The sequence below is a fragment of the Mercenaria mercenaria genome, chromosome 2, assembly GCF_021730395.1.
Source record: "Mercenaria mercenaria strain notata chromosome 2, MADL_Memer_1, whole genome shotgun sequence".
Lineage (NCBI taxonomy): Eukaryota > Metazoa > Mollusca > Bivalvia > Venerida > Veneridae > Mercenaria > Mercenaria mercenaria.
Window position 1 is genome coordinate 13,540,606 of NC_069362.1, and position 25,612 is coordinate 13,566,217.

Here is a 25,612-nt window from a genome sequence, read left to right on the forward strand (position 1 = left end):
ATTTTACATTAATAAAACTTTGTACACTAGTAGCTGTTTAAAGATTGAGGGCAGAAATTAGAACAGACACAGTGACATAAGCTTTTCCGGATATATAGCTACTGCATGGTGGACAATTTAAAGAACAATACTTTAGTAGACGGGTTCTAGGTCTTCTTATCTTTAATGATGGCCAATTCAAATTTGTTATCACATTAGAAACTGAGCTTGTATTATGCCTGATAGCGATTAGTGACAAACCTAGCAGCCCTTCTTTGGACTTTTCCAATTTGATCTATCTGGCTTTTGGTATGTGGGTCCCAAGTAGTACATCAGTATTCTAACTTTGGTCTTACTAGTTTTATATGCATGTTCATTCACTTCAGAAGAGTTAATTTTTCCATTTCTACGCAGAAAGCCAAAGGACTGATTTGCTTTGTTAGTTATTGAGTTTATGTGCTTATCCCATTTCAAGTTGTTTTGAAGTGTTACGCCTAGATATCTTGATAACTGAACTTTTCCTAGAGTATGATGATGTAGTTTATAATTAAACTGGACGGGATTATTTTTCTGGGCTATACCTGGAACAACTGATAAGTATATTAGACCTTCCTGGCTATACTAAGGATGTTACATTTATCAGGATGAAAGTGCATCAACCAATCCTGTTCCCATTTACCAGCAGCTTCCAAATCAGACTGAAGAAGTTTACAGTCATTTAAGGTTGCTGTTCAGCTACAAATTATGCTGTCATCCGCAAAGTGTCAGGTACTGTGTTTTATATAGTCAGCAAATCATTGCTGTAGAATAAGAAGATGATAGGAACCAGAACTGTGCCCTGTGGTTCACTAGTGGTTACAGACACCTTCTTTGACATTTCTCTTTCCAGGAATGCGGACTAGGTTCTATCCTACAGAAAATCAGAAATCCAATTGAGAGCATTAGGCTACAAGATATTCCATATTAATCTTAAATTAAATTTGGTATCGTATTTCACCATATGACGGGGGACAATAAACGGGGTCACCGTATTGAGCCTGAAAAGGTAGAAGATGAAATGATTAGCCCCATGTCATAAGGAAAAGATGAAATGATTGCATCCTTGCTCGGATTCGAAAAGCCCGCCAACTGTATCCGGTAATACGAGACGGCATTATCCGGCAGTTATTCTGTCAATTTTGTTTTTATCGTGCTGTAAGCGATATATATCACGAGATGTCTTGCAGCTGATCTCATGCAATCGGAGCTAGAATGTCCGGAAAAGCTGGCAAAACTGACGAAAACCTTAAAGACAAAATAAAAAATCTCTTCAGACGAAAGCAAGATAGCGTTTCTCTCCAAAAAGGCCCTGCACGCGATTTTGCTACTGTTTTTACTCCAGATATTCTGAAGGTTTTTTTCCCAAAATTTTAGCAGACCAGTTTATCAGTTTATAATGAATGAACTCAAAATTGTTGGCATGCTTTGGAAATTAAACGTACTGCTCTTACGTCCTTTTATGCTTGCAAAGTTGAAGGTTGGAGAACATCCTAGAATGTTTTATGAAAGCCTTGCAATGCTGTAGGTCCATGCTTATTTTAATATTTAGTCCAAATAATAGGACGTTTCAGGACAGCGTGATAACTTTTTGACTAGTCTAAAATCATTCTGATATTTTATGCTGTCTACCTAGAGTATATCGACCAGTCAAAAAAATATAACGATATTCAACGCTAGTACAATTATTTGGACTAACTTTTGACTATCACTGTCCCCATCACGTCCAAACATATTCTGCATATTTATGTTACGAAATCCCGAATGAAATCCGTTGGGAACGTTTTCTGGTACATGTACAATGTATTTGTAATTGATTACATCTCAGAATATGCAGAATAAGTTTTGATGTGACAGGACAGCAGCAGTCAAAAATTATCACGCTGTCCAGAAACGTCCTATTATTTGGGCGTATTGGAAAGAGACTGTGCTTAACTTACAGTCTTCCAATATAAAAGATTCAAGATGTCTATGTTTGTCCAGGCTGTGAAATATATACCTGCTCACAAGATATTAAATTTGTAGAAAGACCATATGGTTATGGTTTATTTTCCAGAAGAAGTTAAAGTTCTTTTCATAAACTGTTCACAACATATTCACTAAGTTTTTATAAGAAATGAAATGTTTGTTTCGGAGATCATGTGAAATGAATGACAGAATAGGAACAATTCTTTTTTTTTTTTTTGGCAAATTCGATTAATTTGCTGATCTCATTCTGTGGTTCATTTTGCATGAACTTCAAAAAAATTAAATCATTTTATATATTTACATTGTGTTTCCTTTTCATTTGTTAATAAGGTTATATTATAAATTGCACACATTTTGTTGCATTTAATATTAAAATCAGCTACCCGGCCATTCTGTTCACAGACAGACAGCTGCGACGTCATCTGAGGAACATTCTCCCTGATTATACGCGTACATCAAAACAATGGCCCCATTATCTCTAAGCAGCTTTTTTTGTAACTTTTGCGTCTTTCCTTTTATTGGATGAAACTCTTAACCTGCCAGGTCTGTATTTTAGTTCTGCATATTTTGTTTCAGGATATAGGACCTGAAAGTCCAAGTAATAACAGAATTAAAACTATAAAGGAACTTGGAGATGTTGTACTGAAGAAAAAACTAGAGGAGGTACTGAAGATTTCATTTATTTCAGTTTTATATCTTAAATTCTTTCTTGTGTGCTGTACATAAACTGTTTATAATATTCAAATGGCTAGGTACACACATTTTTGACAAAGATAGAATGGTTATTTTATGACTGGATATATATATTTTTGCATATAAATACATAGATACATGCTTTCTCTTTTATATTCCAGAATGCAATAGAGGCAGTATGGTGCAGTATACAAGACCTGTTTCTACCACAGACAGTGTCAGAGAAGAGACATGTGGCATTGCAGTTCCTGGTGTGTCTCTTGGAAGGCCAGGTATGATGAGATTCAGGTTTTTTTTTTCGGCCGTTTTTATAGCCGTTATTCGGCTATATTCCCAATGCCAAAAAGTATGTATTTTTCCCAAAATGAGTGCAAAAATTCCCAATCTACATTCTGAAAAAAAATTCATCAAAATTGCACTCTGACCAAATTATGGACAATTTTGTAATGGCAGTGTGTTAAAGAGGTTGTACAATGTGAAACAAGTGTATGAGAAAGTGCTTAAACACATCCTTACTATATCCTATGGGACTGAATATTTCCCAATATGGAACATTTACGCGTCAGAATTCCCGATATTGGGGATATAGGCTATGTTCCTAAAACAAAAAGAAAACACCCTGAGATTATGTGATGGTCAAAAGTACAAAATAACCTCTTTTGATAACACTTCTGTAAATTAAAGAACTTTACAAAGGCAGATATTTTCTTCCAAACAATGGCAATGTATCTTAGGTAACTTCCCATTTGTGTTGCTGGATATAAATATATATAGTGGAAAACCTGCTGATTTTGCTAATTTTCTGTATTTTATATTGTTTCAGTACAACAATCTGGGCATGTTGAGAAGTCATTTTTTCCATGTTATAGAAAGTCTTACCCTACTTGAAAACATAGAAGAAAGGTAACAGATTTTGATGTTCAGTTTGCACAGGCAGATTAATTGGTTTTGAATGAAAAAAGGTCTTTGCCTAAGTAGTGTCATTTTATGATTATTATTAATTGAAGTTTTACCCTACCAAAATTTTGTCACAAAAGCTGTATTATGACAAGCATATTAGACAGCCAAAGCAAGGCAAATTAACAAAAAAATGATGGGAGGGGTGGATTTTGATGAAAATGGTGTAATTTATTATGTCTCCCACCACACAGTGGTGTGGAAGACATACAGATTTACTCCTGTGTGTCTGTCACAAATCTTGTCCGCACTCGAGTCGAATATTTCTCGTCCGATCTTCATCAAACTTGAACAAAATGTGTTTGACCAAAAGTCCTCGTGCAAGTTCAATAACTAGCTAAATTGGCCCAGGCACTTCGGAATTATGGCCCTTGAATTACCGAAAATCGGCCTTTTTACTCTTGTCCACGCTCTAAGTCGAACATTTCTCATCCGATCTTCACCAAACTTGAACAAAATATGTTTGACCATAAGTCCTTGCTAACTAACCAAATGGGCTCAGGCACTTTGGAATTATGGCCCCTGAATTAACGAAAATCGTCTTTTTAGCTCACATGTCACTTTGTGACAAGGTGAGCTTTTGTGATCACGCAGCGTCCGTCGTCCGTCCGTGCGTAAACTTTTGCTTGTGACCACTCTAGAGGTCACATTTTTCATGGGATCTTTATGAAAGTTGGTCAGAATGTTCATCTTGACGATATCTAGGTCAAGTTCGAAATTGGGTCACATGCGGTCCAAAACTAGGTCAGTAGGTCGAAAAATAGAAAAACCTTGTGACCTCTCTAGAGGCCATATTTTTCAGTGGATCTTCATGAAAATTGGTCAGAATGTTTACCTTGATGATATCTAGGTCAGGTTCGAAACTGGGTCATATGCCATCAAAAACTAGGTCAGTAGGTCAAATGATAAAAAAACCTTGTGACCTCTCTAGAGGCCATATTTTTCATGGGATCTGTATGAATGTTGGTCTGAATGTTCATCTTGATGATATCTAGGTCAAGTTCGAAACTGGGTCAACTGCGGTCAAAAACTAGGTCAGTAGGTCTAAAAATAGAAAAACCTTGTGACCTCTCTAGAAGCCATACTATTGAATGGATCTTCATGAAAATTGGTCAGAATGTTCAGCTTGATGATATCTAGGTCAAGTTTAAAACTGGGTCAGGTGCCTTCAATAACTAGGTCAGTAGGTCAAATAATACAAAAACCTTGTGACCTCTCTAGAGGCCATATTTTTCATGGAATCTGGATGAAAGTTGGTCTGAATGTTCATTTTGATGATATCTATGTCAAGTTCGAAACTGGGCCAACTGTGGTCGAAAACTAGGTCAGTAGGTCTAAAAATAGAAAAACCTTGTGACCTCTCTAGAGGCCATACTTTTGAATGGATCTTCATGAAAATTAGTCAGAATGTTCACCTGGATGATATCTAGGTCAAGTTCGAAACTGGGTCACGTGTCTTCAATAACTAGGTCAGTAGGTCAAATAATAAAAAACCTTGTGACCTCTCTAGAGGCCATATTTTTCAATGGATCTTCATGAAAATTGGTCAGAATTTTTATCTTGATGATATCTAGGTCAGGTTCAAAACTGGGTCACATGAGCTCAAAAACTAGGTCACTGTGTCAAATAATAGAAAAAAACGACGATGTGGGGACAGGTGAGCGATTCAGGACCATCATGGTCCTCTTGTTTATACTTTTGTCCGTGCTCTAACTCGAACAGTTCTCATCCGATCTTTATCAAACTTGAACCAAATGTTTTTGACCATAACTCCTCGGCCAAGTTCATTAACTAGCCAAATTGCCCTAGGCACTTCGGAATTATGGCCCTTGAATTACACAAAATCAACCGTTTTACTCTTCAAAAGTATATTTGTAGTGAGTAAACAGTATATAAAGACTGACTTACTATTTAGATGATTAGGCAGTTGTGGGAGACATGCGCTTTTCTCAAGAGCAGCTCTAGTTTGTTAGTAATTTGTATGTAATATCTTAATGTAACCAGCATTACTAGCACACCCATTTCTTGGTTGCTGGGGTTACGCAAGTTTTAAGTAGTGGTCAGAATTATTGTTGCTTTTGGATATTGCTGTGTTGGTATTGGTACAAATCCTGTAGAAGGCTAACCTAATTTTAACATTGCTAATAGTTTGAGATGACTTTGAAGATGAAATCTGATTGCAGAATCTATCTTTTTTATGGAAAGAGATAAGTTACGTCTTCACTTTTGTGAAATTTCAGACTTGCTTTGTTTCGGATACTGAGTGACCATGGGAAATGCCTGCTTGAGTTCGAGGAAGAAGCGGGTTAGTTTTAGTTACATGCTACTGTAGCACTGATAGATAGAAAGAATATTGAGTGTTATTGCAAAACTTGGTAACAAGTGTAATAACATTACATATTTTGTAAATCTTCAGTTATATAAATTGATTTCTTCTTCCAAATATTTTGAAAATAATAAAAGTCAAATACAGAAACAAAATTATTACAGAAGTTACAGAACATCACTGTGAATACTGCAGGGTTGTATTACTGCTGGTATATGACAGAAATAATGTTCAAAAAAGGACATGAAACTTGAACAAGGAGTGACAAGTCAGTCGGGGAAACTTGCTGTTCAGATAACAGTCTATGGGTTTTTAATAGGAAACCTATCAATTGTTTCTGGAAAGGGAAGTTTACTACAAGTGTCTAATTAATTCTTATTGTTCACATATAGGTCAGTTCTTACTACACTGGATGCCTGATGTGATAGTTACCAGGAAGATATGTGATTTTCTCCCCTTATTGATAAGTGTTGTCAAGTTTAATGCTGCCTATCTTGATGAGGAAATCATCTCGGGGATTGTCAAGTAAGCATGCTAAGTAATCTCTAGTAAAGCAGATTCAGTATTAGATGTAGGCTTTAAGATTTATGCAAAATTTTCAAAATTACATAGCACCTACATAAACAACTCACTGCAAAAAAAGTAAAAATGAAATGGCTGTATTTTAAATTCTTAGTCTGTTAATAAAAGATTGACTTTGTGTAGATTATTTCACTAGACGTTATTGGTCATGCTGTGGAAAGTTAAGTAGAAGTAATTTGGCTTTACTATATATCAGTTATTCCTGGTTTTTGGCCTCCATGGCTTAGTGGCTGAGGTGCCTGACTTTATCACTTATCCCTCACCTATGTGAGTTTGAAGTCTCTCTTCGGTTGTAGAATTCTTTTATGTGAGGAAGCGATCCTTCTGGCTTAAGGAAGGTTGCTGGTTCTACAGAGGTGCATCCCTGTGCCTAAAATAATGGACAGAGGGGCACCTGGGTCTTCCTAAACTGTCAGAAGTTTGAAAATTGTCAGATGACTTTTAATTGTGTCAATTTTCCATTAAACCCAACATAAAAGAAAAAAAGATTTATGGTTTTAGATACTAAATATGCTGTGCTAGATGTTTTGAATGTTTGATGTTCACCTGGAGGTCAATTTCCCCTTAATATAGGCCGTTACAGACAGGAATACACATGTAATAAGTTAGTTAAATTAATAACTAACTTGGTTATGACTATATTTTATATGGCTGAGTGTGTCATGTCCTTCTTTACACCATCTTCCCTTCTTTTACTGAAATGTTTAATTAATTTCAGATTGTCAAGCCAAATTCTGTTGTCTGTCTCTAAGAATTAAATAACCAACACAGACATTTTCTTGCTACAAATGGATGGTTGAAAAGGCATGAAGATAATTGTTTGTTTTTTCTTTTTCGGCAGACAAACATGTGTGATTTGTAATCGACCGAAGTCAGATGATCAGGTATTTGATGAAGAAATCAAGGTAATATTTACACATTGTTTTGTTGAAATTTTGCTTCTGTTATTTGTATGAAGATGTTGTAACTATGAAACAGCTGTCACAGGCCTTGAAATTCAGATTCTCTACTTTATCTGATGTATTGATTTACAAGTAATATATGAAATTCATCATTTTCCATTTCTTATTGTGATAGTTATCAGTTATATATATATATGCAGAAAACAGTAGTTTTACTAAGAAGACATGACAGGTTGTCAGGTAACAGACCAATGTTTGTAATCTGAATAATAGTCAGATCATACATATTTGTTATACATGTATGCTAGTATTGTTGATGTACTGTGCAACCTCGTATAGAGCGGACACCACATAAAATTAATGTAGTATATTTATGCTGTGGAATCACAAAATTTTGTGGTTTCCTCGAAATTGCTTTTTCATTGGGGTTTGAATTCATGGTGTTTAAGTTTTCAAGGTAGAATAAGAGAATTTTATGTTTGTTGAGACCAAATCAGGATATCCACAAAAAATATGTCCCCCGTGGTGTTAATGATTTTGCAGTATAATAGAAGACATTATATCAGGTACAAATGAGCCGTGCCATGAGAAAACCAACATAATGGGTATGCGACCAGCATGGATCCAGACCAGCCTGTGCATCCGCGCAGTCTGGTCAGGCTCCATGCTGTTCGCTTTTAAAGCCTATTGGAATTGGAGAAACTGTTAGCGAACAGCATGGATCCTGACCAGACTGCGCGCAAGCGCATGCTGGTCTGGATCCATGCTGGTCGCATACCCACATGTTGGTTTTCCCATGGCATGGCTCAAATTATAAATTGATTACATTATCAAAAGCAACATAATTTGGACCCAAGGTCTTGCAGTATCAGAGAGGGCCCTTTACTAAAATGATACAAGTTCTTTTCTAGATGATGTAAACAAAATCTTGATAGCCAGTCAGGATAAATTTACTGCTGTTTTAAACTACCACAAGTTATTTTTTGTTTCAGTTAAGTTTGGATGTGCTTGCCTCAGTCATCAGTTACAGCTATTTGCCATCAAATACTTTACAAGATGTGGTTGGTTCATTGTGTCGGATGGTTAACATTCGTAAATACTGCGAACCAAGTTGGGGAGTAAGTGCTTGGATTGATTTTTTTTGTCGAGCCGCTTGCGGTGAGCTCGACTTAGTGGTCACTTTTGACGGTTCGGTGTATGTGCGTACGTCCGTCTGACTTGGTCCGGACCATAACTTTGACATGCATGGACTAATCTTGTTTATATTTGGCATGAATGTTTTTCTTAATGAGAAGGAGTGTCATGCGTGAACCCCATGTTCCTATCTAAAAGGTCAAGTTCACAGTTGGAGGTTAAATGTCAAATTGATGTTTGTCCGGAGCATTTCTTTTTCATGTATGGTGGGATTTTGCAGTAACTTGGCATGAATGTTCACCATTATGAGACGGAGTGTCATGCACAAGAACGAGGTCCCTAGGTTTAAGGTCAAGGTCATACTTAGACAGCCGGCGGGCTTGACATTCTGCCCATGGGCATACTTGTTTCAGTTATTTATTACCTAGAAAATTTCCAGTGCATGCTTCTGAATCTGTTGTTTTTTTAACTTGAACAAAACTTACTTTTATAACAAATTAGTTTAGTTAGAAGCAAGTGATATGGTTTGTTAATTGTATTTACTATGAATGTATGAATGTTTCTTTATAAAAGCAAGATCAGCAAATTTGAACCATTTTTTTTGTGTGTACATTTATATATAGCTTTAATGTTCTTTAAGATGCTTATTTAGTTGCATTATTGCCTTGTTAAGAAATTGGTTAGTTTACATTATAGGATATTTGTTACGTTCAATACAGAGCTAAAAGAATGAATATATTGAATATACTTATAATGTCATAACAAAATCGATTTCTTCTTCAGTTGATGAGAAAATTGTTAGGGACACATCTCGGACACAGCACTATATACACCATGTGCAGTATGCTTCAATCAGGGTAGGTAAAACATTTCTTGTCTTGTATTTTTCTTTTGGAATTTACAAGTTTCTAAAAAAAATAAAATTTTGATAAAAAAGTTAAACTAATACTGCAGATTTTGATAAACTGGTTAAACTAATTAGGCAGATTTTGATAAACTACAAAATGTAGTTAGATTAATATTGCAGATTTTGATAAACTATTTAAATTGATACTGTAGATTTTGATAAACTGTTGAAACTAATACTGCAGATTTTGATAAACTAGTTAAACTAATACCACAGATTTTGATAAACTAGTTAAACTGATACTGTAGAGTTTGATAAACTGTTTAAACTGATACTGCAGATTTTGATAAACTAGTTAAACTAATACTGCAGATTTTGATAAACTAGGTAAACTAATACTGCAGATTTTGATAAACAAGGTAAACTAATGCTGCAGATTTTGATAAACTAAAATTGCATATTTTGATAAACTTACTAAAACTAATTCTGCAGATTTTGATAAACTGTTTAAACTAATACTGCAAATTGTGTTAAACTAGGTAGATTTTGATAAACTAGTTAAACTAAAACTGCACATTTTGATAAACTAGTTTAACTAATTCTGCAGATTTTGATAAACTGTTTAAATTAATACTACAGATCATGATAAACTTTAAATTAATGCTGTAAATTGTGTTAAACTAGGTAGATTGTGATAAACTAGTTAAACTAATAGGTAAATTGGGTGATTTTAGCTGAGCCTTTGTATTGCAATGTCATGGTTAGCAGCCTTATGTGCGGTGGTAAGAATTCCCAAAACATAACTGTTCAGGGTTTTTGGACATAATGCAGTTAATATTCACAAAAGTTTTTAATCTGTGAGTAGTATTATTCACAAATACTAGCAAAAATTATAACATTGCGAATATATCTGGTCTGCAGTAGTTGATATTGAGGATAATTCTGTGGTTGAAAATCAGTTGTAAAGATGAAGGTTAACAGTTTTCATCATGTTGTTTTTAATAGTTTCATTATGTTTTGTTCATTGCTAAGGCATATTGAAAAGGAATTTAAATAGCTAGACACACATGAACACCAAAAAAATATGAAATGGCCCAAGACCAATAGACAATGTTTTAGAAGTCGTATTCACTTCTTTTATTTATAGTATTCAATGGTATGATGTTTGCACAATTGTTTGTTTTAAGTAACACTGACACAGTAAGGGTCTCAAGGGGACTTTATAATTCCAGATGGTAGAGAAAGTTCCGAGGAGCCCCCTCTGGGCAATATATCAGGCTTGGGCAGGCACCTTAGTAGAACCACTGATTTTGTGTGATCAAGCTTGATTACTTCTTCTCAAGAAAAATACTGCAGCCCATATATTAATCCTACAGCATTAAGGGCAAGATATTTGAAATCACCTGTCATAATCACTGGGTGAGAGAGCTTCTTCACCCATACCAGATTATTTATTGTTCAAATATGATATAGTCCTATTTATTTTGGAACGGCATGTTTTGTATTTCAGAAAGCAGCCAATAGACTATACATTACTACGTGGTGCAATATTTTACATTGGTATGGCATTATGGGGATCTAGAAAAGTAGCATTTCTGAAGCATACGCCATCTGCAGTTTTACCATCATTCCTTCATGTAAGTTGAATCTAGTTGTGGTATGAACATATAGTAAACAGGTTAAAATGGGTTGTGACTGGATACTGAACAGAATTGAGCTCATAGAACATGCAAAAGTAAAATCAAGTTGCCTTTTAATATGTTGATCTTAGACTTGGGTCTTCAGTCTTTGCTTGGTTTAATTGTTGGATTGTCCCATCCATAAGATGCACAATCTGTATTGAAAGTCTGTTGTAAGACATGGAGATGATTTGTGTATGACACAAAATTTTGAGATGGTTGTAAACCATGTCATTTTAAAAGATAAATGGTAGAGACAGCTCCCAGATGAGGACAAATGTTGCAACTTAATGAGCCAAGATCTTATTGAAACACATTAATTTTGTTAGAGATATTGAGCAAATGCACAACCTTATATTAAATATAATGTCTCAAAATAGCATTTTTACAACATTCACTGCGGTACAGTTTAATTCTTTCAAAGCATCAAGATATTTTTTATCTGATATTTTTGTTTCATTTCTATTTCGAATTAATCTCTGTTTAACAGGTATTATCATCAGGGAATGCAATGATAGCCTATGAAGTCACTCTGTCTGTGCAGCGGTTAGTGAAGAAATATGGCAAGGAGCTGCCTAGTTCAACATGGGATATCATCTTAGACATTCTAGAAACTGTGCTCAGACAGCTTGAAGTAAGTTTAGATTGGCAGCTGTTTATTTTTTAGCACACCTGAGCCAAAGGCTTATGGTGAGCTTTTGTGACCGCTCAATGTCCGGTGTGCGTAGTGTGTCGTGTGTCCTTCAACAATTTCTAAAAAAATCTTGAAAACCACTGGGCAGAATTACACTAAACTTCACAGGAATGATCCTTAGGTGGCCCTCTTTCAAAATTTTTCAAAGAATTGAATTCCAAGCAGAACTCTGGTTTCCATGGCAACTGAAAGGGAAAACTATGAAAATCTTCTTGTCCAAAACCACAGGTCCTAGGGCTTTGATATTTGGTGTGAAGCATCATCTAGTGGTCCTCTAAGATTGTTCAAATTATCCCCCTAGGGTCAAATATGGCTCTGTATGGGGGGTCACATGGTTAACATAGACTTATATAGGGAAAAACTTTGAAAATCTTCTTGTCAAAAACCACAGGGCTTTGATATTTGATCTGTGACATCATCTAGTGGTCCTCTAGCAAGATTGTTCAAATTTTGCCCCTGGGGTGAAAAGGGGCCCTGCCCCAGGGGTCCCATGTAAACATAGACTTATATAGGAAAAAACTTTAAAAGTCTTCTTTTCTGAAACCACTAGACTTAGGCCTTCGATATTTGGTATGTAGTATTGCCTTACGATCCTCTACCAAGATTGTTCAAATTATTACCATGGGGTGAAAAGTGGCCCCACTCCGGGGGTCCCAGGTTTTACATAGACTTTATAGTAATTTTTTAAAAAAATCTTCATTTCTGAAAGTTCAAGGCCTAGGCCTTTGATACTTAGTATGTAGCATTGCCTAGTAGTTCTCTAACAAGAATCTTCAAATTATGCCCCTAGGGTGAAAAGAGGCCCTGCCCCGGAGGTCACTTGTTATATGAATTATGGAATGGAAAAAATACTTTAAAAATTTTCTGATCATATTTCCTAGACTGTTTTATTATAATTACCTGATGACCCCAAGTAATTAGGGGTCACTTGACTTTGACCTTGACCTACTGACCTCCTTTTTTGTACCCCCTGACAACAAAGTTGTAGGGGGGGGGTGGGTATACTGGTTTCAGGTTGTCTGTCTGTCCGTGTGTCTGTCCGTAGAGACAATCTTGTGCGCACCATCTCTCCTCATCCCCTTGACACAATTTAATGAAACTTCACACAAGTGATCAGTAACAACAGTAGTTGTGCATGGGGCATGTTAGGTTCTTTCAGATAAAAAAATTGCAGAGTTATGGGACTTTGTTTTTTGTTACTATACTATATACATAGACACAATCTTGTGCGCGCCATCTCTCCTCATCCCCTTGACACAATTTAATGAAACTTCACACAAGTGATCAGTTACAACAGTAGTTGTGCATGGGGCATGTTAGGTTCTTTCAGAAAAAAAAATTGCAGAGTTACGGGACTTTGTTTTTTGTTACTATACTATATACATAGACACGATCTTGTGCGCACCATCTCTCCTCATCCCATTGACACAATATAATGAAACTTCACACAAGTGATCAGTAACAACAGTACTTGTGCATGGGGCATGTTAGGTTGTTTCAACGACAAAAATTGCAGAGTTATGGGACTTTGTTTCTTGTTCACATACTATGTACATACAGTCTGCATATGCAATCTTGTGCGCGCGTAATCTTCTGAACCCTTGCACACAATTTAATGAAACTTCACACAAGTGATCAGTTTCAACCCTAGTTGTGCATGGTGCATGTTACGTTCTTTTAGATAAATATTCTGCATAGTTATTGGACTTTGTTTTTTGTTACTATACTGTATACAAACAGTCTATATACGTACAGTCCACATAATTATGCAATCTTGTGTGCGTCAAATTGCAATGTACTGTGTCAGTGCATGTGGGGGGTACATTCATCACCTTTAGTGATAGCTCTAGTTTTTTAAGATAGAACCTTGAGATTTTGATGACAAGTACAGTTTTGCACACCGATCCTGAAACTGACTTTCAGTGACCATGAAAGTGACCTACTGACCTACTTTCTTAATATTTTAGCATCATTTTGATATTTGAAACATGTAGGTCATATTACTCAGGTGAGTGGACCAGGGTCATCATGACCCTCTTATTTAACATTCTTCTTATATCCAAGCACTGTTTGATTTATTTTGTTAAGAGCTAAATGTTGTTGAAAAAGAAAGTAACTCAGAATAATAATACATGTTTATCAGACCTTGGATTTTTCCAGACTAGTCCTGATTTCAGGCTTTTGAATGCGAGAAGTATATAACTTTATCGGAAAGGGTATTTAAGCCTTTGAAAAGTAAGAGTTTTCAAGCTTCTGGCTTTTAACTGAATCACAGGCCTGTATATTAATTTAGACATACTATGCTTAACCTTTAACCTGCTAAATTTCTAAAATGGACTGGTACATCATTCAGTTTGGGCAATATGATTTATTAATTGAAGGGGTGTCCACTGAAAATTTACAGACTGAATAGGGAACAGTGCAGGTTGATCTTGGTCTTAACTGGTCGCAAAGGCAAAATCACTTGCCGCCAGCAGGCTAAAGGTTAAATGTAGAGCTTTAAACTATTTCACAAATGTTCAGGTTTGCCACATATTACACCTGTGCTTTAAGTGGGGAAGTTGTACTTTTGTCAGTAACCAGAAGAGAAGAAGTTAGAACTTAGAAGAAGGCAACAACACTTTCAATGTAAACTTTGAAAGAAAACAGGATCTATTCCCTTAGAAACAAAGTACAAATATTTTTCCTGATAGAAAACATTTATTTTTCCTGCACCTGATAGTATGTGTTTAATATTTGTATATAATTGTAGACAGCCCAGGATTTGTCGGCTCACCCACAGACCCCAGTTGAACTACACGATACATTGTCTACAATAGAGCAGCTACAGGAACACGGCCAGTTCTCTGGATCTGTTGATAGATTCTTTAACATTATAGAAATGTGTCCTGCAAAGAGACCAGTATGTACATATTTTGAAAAGTTCTAAAGTTCTACCGTAATTTTGAAGATGTTTAAAATCATCAAACAATAAGTGTATGCCTATGCATCACACAAAATGACAAATGTGTGTTTTACCTGAAAATTGCTTTTAAAATTAGATGTTATGTTTTTCGTGGTACAGATATTGTATAAGGGGAAGAAAGTCATGTGAAGAATTTTAGAATATGTGGTTATAAAAATGGTTGTCCTTCAGTTTTTCATGTGATTTCAAGATAGCCATGTATAATGGGCACCCACATTTTAAGCCTAAAACCATGAAAGTGAGTTTGTAAGACATGGCTATAGCCGAAAGATTTGTATTTGACTTTGTTTATTGAAACTCTGATTTAAATGTTAAAATTAACTAACATTTGAGTACATTTGAATTTTCTGGTTATTCTATTCAGTAAAAATATCTCAATTATAAAATGTATTTATATTACAGGAGAATTCTGTTATTTTATTGATATCACATCTTTCCCAAAATATTCATCCTGTAAAAGAAAACTGGATTAGCAACTTGTTTCATCTCCTAGATAGGTATTTTAGGTAAGTTAATATTATATAACAAATGTAAAGTTTTACACACTTGTATAAGGTGTCTGCCTTTTTAGCATTCATGGTATAACATGTCAAATTGCTCTTAATAATAAAAGTTTTTAACGGCATAGTTTTTGGCCCGACTACTCGAAGAATAGTCTAGCCTTCGAATAGTCAAGCTATTCTACTTTATTCTTGGTTGAAGTTTTGCATGCATGTACGTATGGGTTTAATTTAAAGGCATATAGCTTTGAAACTTACTTTTTCTTTTTCTAGGTCAATTACATACCTCACTGGGTCAAGTCCCATAACTCCTGACATGTATTTAAGCCAAATTATGCCCCCTTTTGGGCAGAACATCCTGGTTAAAGTTTTACATGCATCATTGCATGTTATTACCAAAACTAATGCAGATATTGAATTGAAACTTTACATGTGTCTTTGGGGGTATAAAACTTGGTGATAGCAACAAGTCCCATAAATCTGACCTGCATTTTGGCCAAATTATGTCCCCTTTTGAACTTAAAACTTCAGGTTAAAGTTTTGCATGCAAGTTACTATCACTAAGACTAATGCAGATACTTGATTAAATTGATTAATATTCCTGCGTCAGGCAACAATTCGAATAGTCAATCATTGGCTGTGTTACGGACAGCTCTTGTTAATTAGGATTTGTGTTTAGCATTACATAAAAAGAAACTTAAAAAATCTTACTACAGCCACAATATAATCCTTATTTACATCAAGAATGTACATACTATACCTTAACTGAATAAAAAGAAGTTAGTTGCTGTAAAAGAAATGCTGATCCATAGTATTTTTGTAACATTTCCTTAAAATTACAAACACAAGGTAATCTTTATTTACTACAGTAAGATTCGTATACTGCACTTGAGTTGAATAAAAAAAATAGTTGCTGTAAAAGAAATGCCAGTCCGTTTGACTTTTTGTAACCCTTTGTTTTTTAAGATATCGTCAAATAACCTGCATTTTACAATTTCAGAATTGAAACTAGGACCAAGATTCGTTTGAAAGCATTAGATGTTTTATCCTTTGTTCTCAGTATTAACAAGCATTTATATGAGGTGAGTGGTTTTCTGTGTACACTAAGAAAGTACAGTATAGCCAGCTTAAAGCTGGTAGTTTTGTCTAGAGTAAAATTTCTTGAATTTCCTTGTTCTAGCAGTAAATATAGTATGTACGATTCTGAAGATTTCCGCAGCTTTGTATAGTCTAAAAAACAATGTTTAAATAAAGTTTGGTTAAGGTTTATGATTCACTTAAAAAAATGTTGTAAATAGAAAGTTGAGGCTATAGAAAAACAAGTATCAAGACCAAGCAGTATGGTTACACTTGATCAGTTGATATCTCAGTGAGAATGGTACTGCTGTGCTTTGGAGTCACAGTTTAGGTCATAGCATGACTTTCCATCTTTTAATAATAACCAAGATTCCCCTCTAGATATTATTTTGGATGCAAGTTTGCAACCTACATTCTGCAGTTTCCCTGTGTGATGACTCAAGCAGGGTTTGTTGGGCAAGTGATTCTAAGTGAGCGGCCTTAACTACTACTGACAAGTCAGAATTATTGTGATACAAAGATTATGTTATAATTACAGGATGATCTCATACACCATGTGGTATTACCCCATCTGTGTCATATAGAGACAGATGATAATGTTAACATCAGGAAATTCTCTGTAGAAATCCTCCTTGGTCTGGCTCAGGGATGCTCACCATCAAGTTTTCTTGATGTCATTGTAATGGTAGAAAAGGTAGGCATTTCTTTGCCCTCAAAAGTTTGCATTATAACAAACACTTCTGTTTGACATCTGCAGCAAGAGCTCGTTTCCTTTGCATATTCTGGTATATTTAACTGTTACTCAGTTAAAGCAAAAAAAAAAAGACGCATTTAGAGAAAAAATGTCATGTGTATATAAGGTCTGTGGGCTTCCTTTAATCAATATTACTTGTTTAATTTGTTTTAAAGAGCAAAGTTAGTCATTCTTTATATATATATGTACATGTATATGACACTTGCTATGGTCATATCTTACTTGTAAATGTAAGATGATATTCAGTCAAGTAATCTTCCAATTATTGACACAGGAGTTTTATCATCTCCTTGACACTTTTATCTTTTACTCCTGTTATATGATAGCCTTTGATTTTGTTACTCAACTAAACAAAGTATATGGAGAGATGTCCTTCTACTGCCGGCTTTTGCATTCTGATCCGCACCTTGATTATACTTTTGATGCACTTTCACTTTATCTCTATTATTACTTGGTGGATTTGCTTCAGATTTAAGATAGATATTCCTCAACACCACCCACATAACTTGACTCGAGTCATAACTCTCACACCAATATTTCATGGAAATCCACTCTTTTGGCTTAAAATTTCAAGTCTTAAGTTTTGATGTATTTTTACTCCATCTCCGTTATTATTAAATGGATTTGATTTAAACTTTGAATAGTTGTTCACATCTTCACCATTTCATACGACAGAATGTCCATAACTCTGTTCCACCATATTTAATTTAGCCACATGATATGACAAATGATGCACTACTAATGCAGAAATACTCCATGACTTAAGGCCCTTTTATACTAGGTTAATATTTTGATACACTTTCACTCTACCTGTGTAATTACTAGATACATTTGACACAGACTTTAAGTACTTGTATTTCCAATATCATCAGATCATTAAACACTCCAGTGATAGCTCCATGTTCCTCAGGTGTGCATTATTTCACTATCTAGTATTGAAATGATGTTGTCTTCTCAGACAACTCGTGTTTGGACCACAATGCATTGTATTTTTGTTATGATATGATAAGGACTGGGAAAATTACTCGGTTAATTGGATCTGATTCGATTACTAAGTAAAATTGGTTTTAATTTTGCAAAACCGTTAATTGCTCTCAAACAATAAACATCACAAATTGTTCTTTATCTTTATACATTTTTTGACCATCGCATACTATATGATAGACCCGCAGTTAATTTCTGTTTAAACACAACTTGAACATAACACATTTGCCTATCGTGATATATTTGAAAACAATGCACTAAAATATGACTTACCAATTATCACACTGATTGCAAACGATAAAGTCTGTAAGTGCCTTATGAAGTCAGCTGCTGGAAGTACCTTGATACGGTCGTCATTAAAGAAAACGGCATTTTAAATATGGCGGCCGATTAACCGGTTCGATTTGATTTAATACAAATGATTAACCAATTTCAAAATTTAGAAATCATTCCAGTCCTAGATATGATAATGTATATAGTTATCCCAGTAGAAGACATAAAATATTTGAAACGTGTATGCAGTTGAGTTAGATATATTGTTGTTGCAGATCCTGTGTTGTCCCCTGGTTGGGCGGCATCTTTCCCCGTATCTGACTGCGGACAGTCCAGAGATCATTGATGAGTCACATCTGATAGATGTGAAATCAGCTGTAGTATTAATGATAGAATTGTTCAAGGTATGTTTTCTTATAAATGTTTTTCTGTATAATTTTTGTGTATTGGTGTCATTAACTTTTGTGTACTGATCTCGTATGCAGATAAATGCCATTTTGTCAGTTTTCTCTAAAATAACGGACAAGGATTCTCCTAACAATTTGAGAGCTGCATGAATCAAGTACTTTAAATCTTGGAACTTCTTATGCAGGCTTGTGGAAGAGCATTGCATCTACTCTGCTGTTTTCCCTGCCTAAAAAATTGACATAATCTTCAGCTTACATTAATGTTACGCTTGAAAGTTGGTTTTCAAGATAAGCTATTGGTAAAATTTAAAACATATTGACAGATTTTGAGGAAAGATTTCTGAAATTTGTCTTCATTTACTTATAATAAGACAGCCTGTCATAGAATAGAGAAAGCAAACACAATTAGTGTTATTTCTAGAGCTCAAAAAGGGCAGGGTGCTGTATAAAAAAAAGGGGCAGGGTGCTGCCAAAATGGGGCAGAGTGCCGTTTTAAATGGGAAAGTTACTGCAACAGTAGTTATACATTTCTAGATGTTTATAGTTATGTATTCATTACATTTATCATTATTGCATACTTATATATATCACAGAATAAAGTGGTAAAAGATATGTTCCCAAAACCAGTAATAGAGTTTACAAATGGTTTTACATTACTTTAAATTTTTTGTCAAACCATTCATTGAAGCCTTTTTCTTAAAAAATGCCACCAAGGATGTCAACTTATTCATATGAATATGATACATGTATAGTGGAAGGGTTTTATATGTTTAAGCTTAAAACCAAGATCATGTTACAACATGATAAAAAGGTCAGTTTGAGGTTACATTGTAACTAATATTCATGTCATATAAATTAGGTCTTTCATCAATATTTCATTAACAGAAAAGTGCTAAAAAAGTCTGTAAAAAATATATATCCAAAATGTACTATCCGGATACTGGTACACTTTTGGAATGTTGTGTAAGTGTTTTTTCACTCAGTTTACTCGACTCTCTAAGGTAAACCAGAGATAATTCCTCAAATTATGATGATACTTATCATAAAAAAAAATAACACTGAGAGTCAGCTTTTTTGAAGGAATTACAGAAAATTTGCATACGACATCTGGTGTAATTAGAATTGTGAATGAATATTCTAAACTTATTTTTGCTTTCGAAATTCATTAAAATTTGTGGATTTTCTAGTTGAAATTAAGGTTGGATCAGACTGCAAAGATATATACCTATTATACTAAACAATGGTCTAATTTAAAGCTTGCATGAAGAAATTTTACTGGGCACTTTTCACATGCTCGGTAATCAGCTGGCCGCTTACTGATAATTTATTAATGGGCACTTTTTTGACAGTACACATAATCAACACTTCATTGATTCTCGTGACCTGTGTGCACTCGCCATGACGTAATTTGCTGATAAAAAAATCGGCACTGCATGTCCACAGGATAAAGGGCGGGATTTAGCAGAAGATCAAAGGCAAGAAGGCACATTATAAAGGCAGCGTGGTGTAGGGCTGTCATCGATAGAAACGATATCGATGTATCAATGATATTTTTTTGTCGATCGATTATCGATTCCCATTTTCAAAAATCGATATTTTACAGAGAGAAAAAACTATCCAGATAAACACTCAGACCCTCAAAAACTATTAAGTTCACAAAGTTGTAAATTTGGATAAATGCCAAAGAGAAGTGGAGGCAAAATAAAAATGAAAGATTTTATTAATTTTTAGCTCATCTGATTTTTTGAAAAAAAATGATGAGTTATTGTCATCACTTGAGCGGTTGTCGGCGTCGGCGTCGGCGTCGGCGTCGGCGTCTGCGTCGGCGTTGCCTGGTTAAGTTTTATGTTTAGGTCAGCTTTTCTCCTAAACTATCAAAGCTATTGCTTTGAAACTTGGAATACTTGTTCACCATCATAAGCTGACCCTGTATAGCAAGAAACATAACTCCATCCTGCTTTTTGCAAGATTTATGGCCCCTTTTGTACTTAGAAAATATCAGATTTCTTGGTTAAGTTTTATGTTTAGGTCAACTTTTCTCCTAAACTATCAAAGCTATTGCTTTGAAACTTGGAATACTTGTTCACCATCATAAGCTGACCCTGTACATCAAGAAACATAACTCCATCTTGCTTTTTGCAAGAATTATTGCCCCTTTTGGACTTAGAAAATCAGTTTTCTTGGTTAAGTTTTATGTTTAGGTCAGCTTTTATCCTAAACTATCAAAGCTATTGCTTTAAAACTTGCAACACTTGTTCACCATCATAGGCTGACCCTGTACAGCAAGAAACATAACTCCATCCTGCTTTTTGCAAGATTTATGGCCCCTTTTGGACTTAGAAAATATCAGATTTCTTGGTTAAGTTTTATGTTTAGGTAAACTTTTTCTCTTAAACTATCAAAGCTATTGCTTTGAAACTTGCAACACTTGTTCACCATCATAAGCTGACCCTGTACAGCAAGCAACATAACTCCATCCTGCTTTTTGCAATAATTATTGCCCCTTTTGGACTTAGAAAAATCATTTTCTTGGTTGAATATTATGTTTAAGTCAACTTTTCTCATAAACTATCAAAGCTATTGCTTTAAAACTTGCAACAGTTTTTCACCATCATAAGTGGACACTGTACATCAAGAAACATAACTCTATCCTGCTTTTTGCAAGAATGATGGCCCTTTTTAGACTTAGAAAATCATGGGTAGGACAATATTTCTATTATACAAAAAAAATCAGATGAGCGTCAGCACCCGCAAGGCGGTGCTCTTGTTATTATTTTCTTTAATTTCATAAATACAAATACAACACAATCAAACAGTAATATGAAAAATAGGCAATAAAACTAAAAATAGCATTTACAGGAAGGTATATAGTACGCATACGAACAAATAGATTGTTAATCTAACTTAATAATCGATATATCGATGTATCGTCGATATTTGTCTTCTGATATATCGGTATCATCGATATGCCTAAGACCCAATCAATGACAGCCCTAGCGTGGTGGCAGTTAAAAGGGCAGGGCGGGGCGCCCCGCTGCGTCGCTCTAGAAATAACATTAACAATTATATTTTAACTGTCTTTGGATAAACGATTGTATTCCTTGCTGGTTTACATGAAAAGAATGCAGCTTGTTTCATTTCTTTTTTTCTTTCAGACAAAGCTGTACACCTATCCACCTGGTGTATGCATCAAGCTTTACGAGATATTGCTCAATCATCTGAGCTTACATTTTAATGAACCCAAAAATTACAGTGGTCATATAGCAGGTGCTGTGAGAAAATCTGTAAGTACAACCATTACACTGAAAGAAATGTAATGTATTGCAGTCAGCTTATACTTCAGCCACGTCTGACCAGTGACCGACTAGTATTAACACCACTAGTTTAATTTCTGATTTTAATATTTGCAGATGACTTCTTTTTAGCTGTCACGTGTGCTTGATATTCATGCAAAGTCCAAACAGGACTGTTATGTGTGTCCAAACATGAATTAATTACCATCAGTTTCGAACAGATAGAGGAACATCATAAAAATAAAAAGGCATATTAAAAAAGGCAGTGCATAAAATGAGGTAATGATTATGCTTGTAAGTGTTCTTAGAAATATTTTCAAGTCTTTTTGAATGGTAAGTAATTGTTACAGTTTCTGTGTTGTTGTTGTTTTTGTAAATTATAACTAAACGTAATTACAACTGCATGCATTTTACAGTTCATATTTTTTCAGATAATAGAGTGTTTACTGAACCTGCGAGCAGATGTTATACACAGAATTGGAATGTTTGATAGATCTTCAGATGGTCCTCTTAGATTTAGCCCTTATGTAACTTGTGAAAGGTGAGTCTTGCTTTACCAGAATTTGACTTATCTTTTTAAAATTGTATAAAAGGGACATTATGACACTTGAACATTTTATTTAAATTCAGAAAAAATAATGATTGTCTTAATGGCTCACAGTGGTTTCATTTGATGACTTACTGTTTACATAGTCCTTTGATTTGAAGAGGTCATACAGTTAATCAGATGTCCACTTGTGTGAAAAATGTAGAACAGAGTCAGCATCAACTATTCCATAGCCCACCTGATTATCTCAATAGGTAGACCACAGTGCTAACTATCAGGAATCATATGATTGAATTCTGGGGGAGATGTAATTTCTTCATTATGATTGACTAAAAACAAAATGTGTAAGGTGATTCATCATCCAGCTCTGATTCATGGTGAGAAGTTGTTAGTTACTTGCGCAAAACAGGATTAATACCGGTCAGAAAAAAAACAACAAAGGTTAACTCACAGAATACTGGTGAGAAAAAAAACAACAGAAGGTTAACTCACAAAATACTGATGAGAAAAAAAACAATAGAAGGTTAACTCACAGAATACTGGTGAGAAAAAAAACAACAAAGGTTAACTCACAGAATACTGGTGAGAAAAAAAACAACAAAGGTTAACTCACAAAATACTGATGAGAAAAAAAACAATAGAAGGTTAACTCACAGAATACTGGTGAGAAAAAAAACAACAGAAGGTTAACTCACAGAATACTGGTGAGAAAAAAAACAACAGAAGGTTAACTCACAGAATACTGGTGAGAAAAAAAACAACAGAAGGTTAACTCACAGAATACTGGTGAGAAAAAAAACAACAGAAGGTTAACTCACAGAATACTGGTGAGAAAAAAACAACAGAAGGTTAACTCACAGAATACTGGTGAGAAAAAAACAACAGAAGGTTAACTCACAGAATACTGGTGAGAAAAAAACAACAGAAGGTTAACTCACAGAATACTGGTGAGAAAAAAACAACAACAAAGGTTAACTCACAAAATACTGGTGAGAAAAAAAAAACAACAAAGGTTAACTCACAAAATACTGGTGAGAAAAAAAACAACAGAAGGTTAACTCACAGAATACTGGTGAGAAAAAAAAACAACAGAAGGTTAACTCACAGAACTGAAATAATATTGGTAAACTGATTAAAACCCAGCAAAACAAAAAGACAGGAGGGATGTAACTATATGACCAGTTTTTACACAAAAACATTTCCTTTAACTAAACAGTTGTTATTTGAGTCAAGGAGTGATAAATAGGCGAACCATTGTCTGTTTCATTTAAAAACCAAATACAGATTTATTGCACAACTCTACAATATGTTTTGTTGTAAAAAGATTTCTTAATGCACTTTCATAACAGTATATATTAATTTATATAGATCTGAGAAGAGTCCACCTAGAAGCCCAGTATCACCATCCCCCAATGTTGGTCAGTGGGTGACCCAGTCTTACCTGGATTATACTAGAGCATTCTCCCTCTTCATCCAGTGCTTAGAAAATGTAAGTCTCTTTTTGTAAACAGTATTAGTGTTATTTCTAGAGCTCAAAAAGGGCAGGGTGCTGCCAAAAAGGGGCAGGGTGCTGTCCGAAAGGGGCAGGGTGCTCTTTTAGACGTGAAAGTTATCATATATATATAGCAGTAGTTTCATTTCTAGATGTCTATAGTTAATATGTATTCCATTTATCTTTATAAGTTTATTGCACACTTAAAAGAAATGTCACAGAATAAAGTGGTAAATCTTCCCAAAACCAGTAACAAAGTTTACAAAGGCTTTTTACTTACTTTATAGTTTAGGTTAAACCATTCAAGCCTTTCTCTTAAAAAATGTCACCAAGAATGTCAACTTATTCATATGAATATGAAATAGTGGAGGGCCTTAATATAAGCTTAATCTTGACCAAGATATGTTGTAAACAACATAGTTAAAGGCCTGTTTCATGTCACATTGTAAACTAATAATTATCAAAATTAAGTCATGTTGTATTGATCAGGTCTTTCATCAATATTTCATTAACAGAAAAGTGCTATTACAGTCAGGTTTAAGTTTACTAAAACGCATATCCAAAATATACTATCCGGATACTGGTACACTTTCGGAATGTTGTCTGAAAGTAGTTTTTACTCACTTTACATGACCCACTAGAGTAAACCAGAGATAGTGCCTCAAATTTTGATGTTTCTCATCATAAAAAATACCCCAACTGTCAGCTTTTTTGAAGGAAATATGGAAAAATTGCATACGACATCGGGAGTAATAAGACTCGTGAACGGACATTCTAAACTTACTTTTACTTTCGATATTCATTTAAATTTGTGCATTTTCCTGTTTAAATTACAGTAGAATCAAACTGCATTGATATTATACTTGTTATTATACTAAACAACGGTCTAATTTAAATTTTGCACAATGAAATCTAGGCACTTTTCACGTGCTCGGTAATCAGCTGGCCGCTTACGCACGCCTTTTTGACATTTCACAGGATCCATACTCTTTATCAATTAGTTTTAACACTTCATTGATTCTCATTACCTGTGTGCACTCGCCGTGACGTAATTTGCTGATCAAAAAATCGTCGAGGCATGTCAACAGGGAAATTGGCGGGATTTAGCAGAAGATCAAAGGCAAGAGGGCACATTTTAAGGGCAGCGTGGCGGCAGTAAAAAAGGGCAGGGCGGGGCGCCCCGCTGCGTCGCTCTAGAAATAACACTAAGTATAATTTGGCAAAGATTCCAGATATTTTCTTAACCTTTAACCAGTTAAATTTCTACAATGGATTGGTCCATCATTCAATTAGGGCAATACCATTTTTTATTCGAAGGGGTGTTCGCTGTAAATTTACTGACTGAATAGCGAACAGTGCAGACCCTGATCGGCCTGCACATCCGTCTCTTGGTCTGCACTGGTTGCAAAGGCAGAATCACTTGCCACCAGCAGGCTAAAGGTTAAATCTGAAACTGAATTTATATTTATTTTATTACTTGTTAGAAAAGAAATCTCAAGAAACATCCTAATTTGTATTTTGTA

At 34.9% G+C, this 25,612-nt stretch overlaps 1 protein-coding gene across 5 annotated transcripts in view; it reads left to right on the plus strand.

The window, feature by feature from the left end:
- Positions 1–1,188: 1,188 nt before the first annotated feature.
- Positions 1,189–25,612, plus strand: part of LOC123561976 (tuberin-like) — a 70,042-nt gene continuing 45,618 nt past the window's right edge. For 4 of the 5 annotated variants that reach the window (XM_053530330.1, XM_053530347.1, XM_053530339.1 and 1 more), the window contains exons 1-19: positions 1,189–1,371; positions 2,560–2,646; positions 2,838–2,948; positions 3,500–3,579; positions 5,874–5,938; positions 6,352–6,484; positions 7,383–7,446; positions 8,436–8,561; positions 9,361–9,434; positions 10,935–11,061; positions 11,594–11,737; positions 14,550–14,699; positions 15,165–15,268; positions 16,263–16,344; positions 16,878–17,033; positions 18,626–18,754; positions 21,913–22,041; positions 22,482–22,591; positions 23,966–24,086. In XM_053530330.1, coding sequence (XP_053386305.1) covers positions 1,231–1,371; positions 2,560–2,646; positions 2,838–2,948; positions 3,500–3,579; positions 5,874–5,938; positions 6,352–6,484; positions 7,383–7,446; positions 8,436–8,561; positions 9,361–9,434; positions 10,935–11,061; positions 11,594–11,737; positions 14,550–14,699; positions 15,165–15,268; positions 16,263–16,344; positions 16,878–17,033; positions 18,626–18,754; positions 21,913–22,041; positions 22,482–22,591; positions 23,966–24,086 — 2,133 coding nt within the window. In that variant the 5' untranslated portion in view covers positions 1,189–1,230. Of the gene's footprint in view, positions 1,372–2,559; positions 2,647–2,837; positions 2,949–3,499; positions 3,580–5,873; positions 5,939–6,351; positions 6,485–7,259; positions 7,447–8,435; positions 8,562–9,360; positions 9,435–10,934; positions 11,062–11,593; positions 11,738–14,549; positions 14,700–15,164; positions 15,269–16,262; positions 16,345–16,877; positions 17,034–18,625; positions 18,755–21,912; positions 22,042–22,481; positions 22,592–23,965; positions 24,087–25,612 lie in introns of those variants that run through there. The other variant, XM_053530352.1, reaches the window with a different exon arrangement.